General features: G+C 38.6%; 1 protein-coding gene across 1 annotated transcript; it reads left to right on the plus strand.

The window, feature by feature from the left end:
* Positions 1 to 550: 550 nt before the first annotated feature.
* On the plus strand, positions 551 to 1,047 carry LOC111385318. Its single transcript, XM_023009697.1, has 2 exons — positions 551 to 718; positions 787 to 1,047. Exons 1-2 carry the CDS (start codon positions 551 to 553, stop codon positions 1,045 to 1,047), a joined length of 429 nt encoding a protein of 142 aa, XP_022865465.1.
* The last annotated feature ends 9,787 nt before the right edge of the window (positions 1,048 to 10,834 follow it).

Genomic DNA, 10,834 nt, shown 5'->3' on the forward strand with positions numbered 1-10,834 from the left:
GAAGCATCCCAACTTATCTTAGACCAACCAGAATCAAAGTAGGCCACAGGGACAATTTCATAAATAAGAGAAGAGATCTCAATTGGAAGATATGATAGGAAAATTCATGGAGAAAGCCGAAGCTACACTTCAAAATCAAAATGTAGCCATCAAAAATTTGGAAACTCAGATGGGACAGTTGGCCATCGTATTGACTGGCAGAACGCCAGGTAACTTGCTGAGTAACACAGAAATCAATCCCAAAGAGCAAGCCAAGGCCATTACAACTCGAAGTGGAGTATAATTGCAAGAAATCCATGTCAAAAGACTGGATGTGATTGGAGAGACATCTTTCCCTGCTGAAGAAGAGACTGTTGTAAAGGAATCAACTCCAAAGGAAAACTCAGAAAAGTCACAAGATAAGCCCAAAGTCACAGTCAACCCATACGAGCCTCCGATTACCTTTCCACAGCAGTTGAAGAAGCAAAAATTGGAGCAACAGTACAAAAAATTCCTGGAAGTCTTCAAAAAGCTCCATATCAACATCCCACTAGCCGATGCACTATTCCAGATGCCTAGCTATGCGAAGTTTCTCAAAGATATTATATCAAACAAACGCAAGCTGGAGGACCATGAGACAGAAATGCTTACGGAGGAATACAGTGCTAGAATCCAGAAAAAGTTCCCACCAAAACTGAAAGATCCAGGGAGTTTTACTGTTCCTTGCACTATTGGTGAAGTCTATTTCGATAAAGCATTATGTGACCTCGGTGCAAATATTAACTTAATGCCTTTGTCTATTTTTAGGAACTCAGCTTGGGAAAAGCTAAAGCAACTACTATGACCCTTCAACTGGTGGATAGGTCACTGACACATCCCAGAGGGATAATTGAATATGTGCTTACCAAGGTTGAAAAATTCATATTCCTAGCGAATTTTCTTATCTTGGACATCGAAAAAGACAAGGATATCCCATTGATACTTGGCAGACCATTTCTGACAACAAGGAGAGCGTTAATTGATGTTCAAAGGAGGCAGTTGATCTTAAGATTAGGAGAGGAGCAGTAATCGTTCAATGTATTTAAGGCCATGAAACTGCCAGCAGAATCAAATAGTTGTTACCAAGTTGACATCATTGACAAGGCAGTACAAGAAACATTCTTACTTCACGGCCCATCTGACACCTATGAGGCATGCATTGCACAATCCCAATCAGTTTAGTCAGATTCTCTTGAAGTTGAAACATGTATGAGGTTTTGGAGACCAACCCGCCATACACCCAAAAGAGGCACTTCGAAGAACTAGGGACGGGAAATACAAAGCCACTGCCTTCCATTCAGCAATCGCCAGTTATAGAATTCAAGCAACTACCACCACATCTCAAATATGCATATTTTGGGGAGTCAGATACACTTCCAGTAATCATTTCAAACACAGTCAATGAGGTGGAGGAAGAAAAATTGCTCACGGTACTCAGAGAGAACAAAACAGCAATAGGGTGGACAATAGCTAACATTAAAGGGATCAGCCCTTCTCTGTGTATGCATAAAATTCTAATGGAAGAAAATTGCAAGGCAAGTATAGAAGCTCAGAGAAGATTGAATCCGAACATGAAGGAAGTAGTCACGGCAGAGATACTAAAATTACTGGATGCAGGAATTATCTACCCAATTTCAAATAGTGCATGGATCAGTCCAGTTCAAATGGTACCGAAAAAAGGGGAAATCATAGTGGTGAAAAATGAGAAAAATGAATTAATTTCCACTAAAACAGTTACGGGATAGAGAGTTTGCATCGATTATCATAAACTCAATGCAGCTACATGAAAGGATCACTTCCCACTCCTATTCATTGATCAGATGTTGGAGAGTTGGCTGGACATTCACACTACTACTTCCTTGATGGATACTCGGGCTACAATCAAATACCTATCGCACCAGATGATCAAGAGAAGACTACTTTCACTTGTCTTTATGGTACTTTTCCTTATCGTAGGATGCCTTTTGATCTTTGCAATGCTCCAACCACATTTCAGAGGTGTATGATGGCAATATTCTCCAATATGATTGAAAGGTTTATTGAGGTTTTCATGGATAACTTCTCAGTGTTTGGATCTTCATTCGATGAATGTCTAGAACACCTAAATTTGGTCTTATAGAGATACAAGGAGACTAACTTGGTTTTAAATTGGGAGAAATGCCACTTTATGGTACAAGAAGGCATTGTACTCAGGCATCGGATCTCGGCAAAAGGAATTGAGGTGGACAAGGCAAAAATTCAAGTTATTGAGAAGTTACCACCGCCTACATCAGTTAAAGGAGTTCGCAGCTTCTTAGGGCATGTGGGGTTCTACAAGAGATTTATAAAAGATTTCTCGAAGATCACTAAGCCGTTATACAATCTGCTAATGAAAGACGTAACCTTTGAGTCTAATGAAGAATGTCTCACAGCATTCAACACTTTAAAGAAGAAGCTCACGACAGCACCAGTAATTGTGGCACCAGACTAGGAACTGCCTTTTGAATTGATGTGTGATGCTAGTGATCACGTCGTGGGTGCAGTATTAGGACAGCGGAGGAACAAGATTTTTCATGTGATCTACTATGTAAGCAGAACTCTAAATGATGCGCAAATCAATTATGCCACCACTGAAAAGGAGTTGTTGGCCATGGTATAAGCATTCGACAAATTCATATCATACCTTGTCGGGTCTAAAGTCATCCTCTACACAGATCATGCTGCATTGAAGTATCTACTCACAAAGAAGGATGTAAAGCCGAGATTGATTCGTTGGGTGCTGTTGCTGCAAGAATTTGATATCGAGATATGAGATAAGAAGGGCAGTGAGAATGTAGTAGCGAACCACCTATCCCGATTAGAGCTTGGGGAGACAGAAGAATTAGTAAACATCAATGAGATCTTCCCAGATGAGCAGATGTTGAGAGTAGATGAAGCACCTTGGTACGCAGATATGGTCAATTACTTGACCAGTTCTATCTCACTATCGAACTACTCAAGTCACCAGAGGAAAAAGTTCTTCGTTGAATTGAAGTATTATTTATGGGAGGATCCAATTCTCTATAGGCAAGGGGCAGATCAGATAGTAAGGAAATGCATACCTGAGGAAGAAGTACGTGAGATTCTCGAGCACTGCCACTCATCTGCATATACAAGGCACTTTGGGGCTTCAAAAATAGCTGCAAAGATTCTACAATCAGGGTTCAACTGGCCTACACTATTTAGAGACGCCTTTGAGTTTGTCAAGAGATGTGACAGATGTCAACACACTGGAAATATCTCGAGGAGGAATGAAATGCCACTGAATAACATTTTGGAAGTGGAGATATTCGATGTTTGGAAATTGATTTCATGGGACATTTTCTCTCTTCATTCTCAAATCAATACATCTTGGTAGCAGTAGACTATGTATCAAAATGGGTGGAATCAGTTGCACTGCCAACAAATGACTCAAAGGTAGTAATTGGGTTCTTGAAAAAATATATTTTCACCCGATATCGTACACCACAAGCTATAATTAGTAACGGAGGCAAACACTTCTGTAATCGCAAGTTTGAGCAGCTGTTGAATAAATATGGCGTTAAACACCGTGTTGCTACCCCATATCATCCACAAACCAGCGGACAAGTTGAAGTATCTAATCGGCAGCTAAAGAGAATACTCGAGGTCACAGTGAACTCATCTAGAAAGGACTGGTCTAAAAAGCTGGATGATGCATTGTGGGCTTACAGGACAGCATTCAAGACACCGATAGGCATGTCTCTATACCGCCTAGTTTTTCGAAAAGCATGCCATCTACTACTAGAAATGGAGCACCGAGCATATTGGGCTATGAAACAATTAAATATGGACTTGAGTTCCGCCGATGAAAAGCGCCTACTGTAACTTAATAAGTTAGATGAATTTAGAATGGAAGCTTATGAAAGTTCAAAACTCTACAAGGAACGAACCAAGAAGTGACATGACATGCATGGTCAGAGGCGAGAATTCGAAGTGGGGCAGCAAGTGCTATTGTATAATTCGAGACTCGAGCTGTTCCCAGGAAAACTATGATCACGGTGGTCAGGTGCTTACACTATCACGAAAGTCCTACCATATGGGGCTATACGAGTCAGCCATGAGACTAAAGGTACCTTCACTGTTAATGGGCAAATGTTGAAATACTACTGTGGCGGTGACTTCTCCAACCAAAAGTCCACCGTTCAACTCAGGACGCCAGAATAAAACAGCTGCAGAAAAGTCGAGCTATCGACTATAACCTAGCGCTAGGTGGGAGGCAACCCACTGTATCCTTCGATTTATTTTACTTTTCACATTATTTTAGGAATTGTTTAATTTTCGCATTTGCATTTCTTTTGTTAGGTCATCGATCTTTCACGCATACTAGTATAAGCATTACACACATAAGGTGGCATGAGTCAAGTTGATTGAAGTTATTTTAGGGGATTGAGTGTGAAGTCACGCATTTCGATGCACAAAGTTGTTCTTCATAAAAATTTCGGAATGCATTTCAAGTTTATTCCATAAATTGGTTTTAGTGCTAAGTCCTTCGGCAAGCACATATCCCATTGAATTGGAAGTTTTTAAATTTTTCAGGAATGATATTAGCCAAGTCAAATTTTTAATTGAAAACCAACTTCGAGGGTAAATTTTATATAAGATGTGTTTTGGGGGTTAAAATTGTAATTTTGATTTTGTTTTTTTTTCATAATTCAGATTTGAAAAAAAAATACGTTTGTCTATGCATTTGTCGAAAGCAAAGTGGCCCCATATTGTTGTACTATGCGACCGCATAGTGCAACACTATGCGGTCACATTGTGACCCAGTTACGAGTCTTAAACCCGCAACCCACCTATTCCACACTACTTCCTCCCATCATCCCCAAAATTCCCTCCCCCCCCACACTCACGCACAAGACGAGTTCTAGGGCACGAGGTCTCCCCAATTTCACGTACACCACCAATCAGTTGAAATACTTCACCTAGCACTCCACGCATTAATCACAACTTCATCAATTCTAAGGTATGAATTTGTTCTATTCTTCTCAATTGAAATTTTGGTTCGACTTTTGAATCCGAATGTGTGCTAGATTCATACATATATACCTAGGAGATTGGGCAATATGTAGTTATGGATTGATGTTATTGGATAATGATTGTGCTGTGGGATGATTCGCTCTTCAATTTATGAGATTCCTAGGGCTCAAATATAATGCACGTGATGTGTTTGATGAAACACCTAAACGATATGTTTGAGGCATTTTTGTAAACTGTGCATGTATAGTTAATGAGATGTGAATTGCTTTGTGTTTTACTATAGAACTACATGGAAATTAACTTGGAAAACACCGAATCCCAATTTAACCACACGAAGGCACATGGCTAGGTCACATCACGTCACCCACTTCGGCACGTAATTTGACAACCCAAACGAAGCCCAAATGATTTGAAATTTGGATATGAGCTAGAATAATATGGATACTTTCATGTGCCTGGAGGTTGCTCGGGAAAAAATTGATATTTCTCAGTGATGCCTAGGCTGAAAGTCCCCACTTGGTCACGGGTCAAAATTTCAAAAAAAAAAAAAGTGCATGTTTGGGCAACAATTTATGAGCTTCTCATATTTATGCAATGTTGATATTATATTGAACTCATTCGTTGAACACTACACTCTTACATGTTATATATGCACTTTGAAGTAAGTTCGGAGGATTTTGCACTTCACAGCCATTCTCTCTCGTTTTCTTAATTATCATAAGTCAAGAGCCTGATACACCTCTTTTCTTACCTTTGTAGAATGTCACCAAAGAGAACATCAAAAGGAAAAGAAAAGGTTGGTTCCGCATTTGGCACAACCCGGACTAGAGAGCCCGAAGGGAGTGTTAGGAGATTTCTATCCTCAGACACAGCAGCCTGTTACGCCAATGTTGTCCGCGAGTGGGCACTCATCCCTGAAAGGCCAGTTAAGTTGGAAGATTTCCCTGGTTTTGAATTAGTTTACTTAATCCACACTGTGGTTGGGAGAAAATAATTGAAAGATCGTATCCAGTGTAAGAAAATCTGGTGAAGTTCTATGCCAACTTCAATACAGAAATCGACACTCCTAGATCAGATCATCTACATCAAACATGGGTTGGGGGTAAATGAATTATGTTCTCACCAGAGTGATTCATGACTATTATCAGCTAACCTGAAATAATGTGGTCCCGATCCCACATAATTTCAATTAGATTGAGGTTGCAGAAGTATTATTGGGACGTGAGAATGCTTGGCAGCTACCGACTGCAGATTGGTATCAGATTGATCTCACCCCATCTATAGCTATCCTATGTGATAAGTGCGTTTTCACACACTTATTTAGCTCACTAAAATGATTTAAACATGGACAAAATAGTCAAATTATGACTTAATCTTTTTAAATTCATGCTATGTAGGTGTCTCTATGGAAAAGATGGAATTCAGAAGAAAAGAGCCGAAAAAGGACCAAAACGGAACAAAGCGATAGATCGAGGACCAAGTTGCAAATAATTCATAGATGAGACGGGAAATGAAATGAAGATTCAAGAGTGTTAAAGTTCAATCGGATGAGGAAAGGAGTCAAGAGGTGAAATATGGTCGAAGTATTATCAAGTATCAAATTTCAGGCGAAAAAGTTATGCTCGTGATTTTGAGTTTCTACTTGAGATCCATTTTTGGCATAGTAAAAATAGAATTTGAGGAAGCCTATTTCTATCAAAAGTGTAAATCTTTGAGTTTTCTTTCCAATTCACTTTGAATCACCTCAATCGAAGATCAGGAGAGAAAGTTATGATCAAAATACTGAAAGCTGTCCAGAGGAAAAATTTTATAACCATGCAGCCGCATGGTTATAATTCCTTGCGGCCGCACAGGGTATTGCAGGGATCCAAATGAGCTGAAAAATTGAACCATGCGACCGTATGGTTTAACACCATGCGGCCGCATGGCTTTAAGGTCGATAAAAAATTCTGAAATCCCGTTTTTAATTGAAACTCTTTCGGGGCTCCGTGGGGACATGATATAAAAGCCAAAATTCATCAGAAAAGGGGCAGAACGTCCAGGGAGAAGAAGAATACAACTTTTGGAGACAAGGAACACAAACTTGAAGCCGATTTCACAAGGATTCAAAGGGGTTTTCAAGGTTTTGTTCAAGAATTCAGATTTCAAGAACTTTCATACGGGTGTTATTCCTTCTAGTCATTAATTTCGTTTTGTTTTCTGTAATTATAAATCTTCTAGGCTAGGGTTTTAATTACTGGGTGATCGATGAACCGTTGTTTGTTATTTTAATTCTATATTTCATGAACTTGATATAAAGATTCGTTGGATATTTTGATTGATTTACATGAATTAATTTTCTTCCGCAATTAGTGGCCAATGATTGTGTGAGTATTGATGACTTGTTTCTTAAATTGAGAAATTAGGATTTTTAGTTGAAATTAGGGTTTTTAATTGAAATTGGGGCTTTTTGCACTTAGATCACATTTTCACTCAATTAGATTCGGTTAAGGCTAGATTAAATAGAATTGAACTACTCAATCTCTAAGGGACGATATTCGGACTTTTAAAAATCCACTTTATTACTCGTTACGAACCGTACACTTGCGATAGTTTTAAATCGAAAGAATTATTTCGTGAACACTATGTTTATTCATATGCCATAACATCAAGCCCATATCCCATAGGACGACATTCACAAGTCAAACGGTGGGGTTTATCTATCATTTGGTTCGGGGAAACAAGATTGATTTGGCCACATGTATCTACAACCAGATATAGAATATAGGCACATGGGGAGACAGACACACCTCACTGATTTTCTCAAGTTTGATAAGTGGGATATGTAGAGTTGCAGGCATACAAGTCCAGCCTAGAGAAGCACCAGAAAAATCAAGTCCCTATATCAAGCGCCTCACACTAGAGGCCCAGGATCGAGCCAGAGTTAAACATCAACAGAAGTTAGAAAATGAGCGACGCCGATAGCAACAGGCTGAGGAAGGACAAGAGCTGAGAACTTCGAGATGCCACAAGTTCCTCCACTACCGGTTGACATTGATACCCAATTATTGAGGCAGATGTTTGCCACTATGACAGGACACAGCCGAGACATGCAGAGTCTTCAGCAATCATTTGGAACAATGAGTACCACCATCCAGCAGGTGTAGAATGATATGGCAATCACAAGAAACTTCACATCTAATGCCAGCAGTGAGTCCCTTACAGCAAGAAGAGAGATGAGTACCTTTGATGGGAGATTGGGAATGTACGTTGGCAGGATGGATGGTATACAGTGGCGAGTGAATGAGATGGGAGACCGTTTAGGAAGCTTGAAGACCAGGATTCAGGCCATGCAAGTGGAGCAGACCCAGCAGTCTGACCTATTGAGAGAGATTTTATCCCGCCTTCCTCCCCCTCCAGGAGATCATGCTGTAGGACCCAGCCTCCCATCACAGCCACCGAATTGATCAGGGGAGTCTTGTTTACCTCATTTTGCTATTTTGTGTTCATGTTTTTTTCAAAAATTATGTCATTTAAACTTTAGTTTTTACATTGAGGACACTGTATTGTATAAGTTTGGGGGATGGTGGCATAATTTAAAACAAATAGTCGGCATGTAATTATTTTACATTTTCACAGTCCATCGTTATTATTAACTAATAGTTGCATGATGCATGCTTGATGAGTGAGTGTTGATTATACTTTTGCTTGCTTGTGTGAGTTTGATAGCCTTGTCGGCTATGATGTGATTATTGGATTGGTATAATTCATAAACTTTGGATATAGTGTTGAATAGATTAACCAATACTTGTGATGCAATACTTGACATTATCTATACACGCTATTCATGCTTAACATGTTAGGTGAATGACTGGATTTTGAGCATAAAGTAGGAAAAAAATGAAAACCCTTTATTGAATTAACACATACACCTTAAGACAGTTTGAAATTGGTTGAGCTATTATAGGAAGCATTGAGATAAGCAGGGGCTCCGTGCATGAAATTTTATTGTGTGGATTGTCTAGACCAGTGAAGTGAAGATTAGGTAAAAATCTTAAATTGGGGATTGGTTCCGAAAACTAAATGTCTAGAACAATAAAGGCATAAAATTAATTTTTGAGAATAAGACACTTCTTTTCATGCCTTTATAACTCGAGCAAGTAAGCCTGTAAGGATATTTCAAAATCTGGTGCCCTAAGGTCAACTGGCCTGGGAGTCACTGGCCTAAAGCTCGCTAAAGGGGTCATATAGAAAGAAAAAGTGAAAGAGGTTAATAAAAGTCATCTGATCGAGTCTTTATAACTCGAGTGAATAAACTTGCAAGGGTTTAAAACCTGGTGCCCTAAAGTCAACTGGTTTGGGAGTCACCGACCTAAAACTCATTACATGGGTTATATAGAAAGCAAATAAAAAGATGATAATAAAAAAAATGGAAAGTGAGAAAACCAAAAGAGAGATAATAACATGAAGAAAAGCCCTTAGACATTTGGTTGAAGAAACTACACATTTGAGGCGAGTCAAGTAACCTATTTTAATCTTGAATGTCGAATCAATCAAATTTGGGAGAGCTTTCACTTGTTGAAATGTAAACTTGTGATAGTGAGATTAATCCAAACTACGAGAGGTTGAAGACTATAGCTATGTAAACTCCTAATTTTAAAACACAACCCCATGATAATTGAGTGAAAAGAATAAGTTTGGGAGGTTGTGTATCTTTCGAGCGAGTAAGGATACATTTGACCACTTGGGGTCGGGACTCAACCTATCATGAATTTGATATGTTGGCATGAATTCACACACACACGTCAAGTATGCATTTAACAGGTAAAGGTTAATGTCATTTTTGCACTGATAAATTTTCATAAAGTCAAATACTTAGTCCAATCCTGAGCCATGGCAAGGTATTAAGCCATGTTTGTTCAAAATTAAGTCACTATCTTGTTTGAGGACAAATAATAGTTCAAGTTTGAGGGGTTTGATAAGTGTGTTTTTGTACACTTATTTAGATCACAAATATGACTTAATTACGAGTAAAATATTTAAATTGTGACTTAATCTCGTTGAATTCATGCAATGTAGGTGTTTCTATGGAAATGGTGAAATTCAGGAGAAAAGAGCCAAAAAGGACTAAAATGGAGCAAAGTGATAATTTAGGGACTAAGGATGCAAATAATCAAAATTTGAACTAAAAGGCAATCTGGGAATGCAAATATGCTAAGTATGAACTCGAAAACGATACAAGATGATTGGAAGAAGAAGAAGAATTAACTGCAAAGAGACTCAAATGAAGAAAAATGAATGTTCAAGGACCAAAATAGACATTTTGCATAGTTGGCAGCATTATGCGACCGCATAGTACTACCCTCTATGCATTCGCATAGAGACCTCCCGAGAATTTTTTCTCAAATTTTTATGCGACCGCATAGAACAAGTTCTGGGGCCAATTCTGCTATACGACTGAAACTCTTTTGATAACCTAATTTTCACTCGATATAAATACCAAAAGACATCCAAAAAGAAGCATAACGTATTGGAGGTAGAAAAACACTTCTTGGAGAGGATTTTGAGCACAACAACGAAGATTTACACGAAGAGCTTCAAGATTTCATAACCCGGTGATGCCTTTTATCCAAAATTTGATGTATTCTTTTATTTTAACCATGTTAGACTAGATTTTCATGTGCTAAGAGATCGATGTACCATGTAATTTGATCTTTAATTTTCTAGTTTTGCAACTTGACACTAAGACATAGTTCTATTGTTTTAAATTATTTATATGCAATTATTGTTTCCACAATTAAGGGCCCGTAATTGTATGAGT

The sequence above is a fragment of the Olea europaea genome, unplaced genomic scaffold (genome assembly GCF_002742605.1).
Source record: "Olea europaea var. sylvestris unplaced genomic scaffold, O_europaea_v1 scaffold3120, whole genome shotgun sequence".
NCBI classification, from domain to species: Eukaryota; Viridiplantae; Streptophyta; class Magnoliopsida; order Lamiales; family Oleaceae; genus Olea; species Olea europaea.

Bases quoted from the DNA above. Each gene is read 5' to 3' on its own strand.
- LOC111385318 (XM_023009697.1), top strand. From the start codon at position 551: ATGCCTAGCTATGCGAAGTTTCTCAAAGATATTATATCAAACAAACGC. The intron at 719-786 runs GTCTATTTCGAT...GTCTATTTTTAG, and splicing joins TTCCTTGCACTATTGGTGAA to GAACTCAGCTTGGGAAAAGC.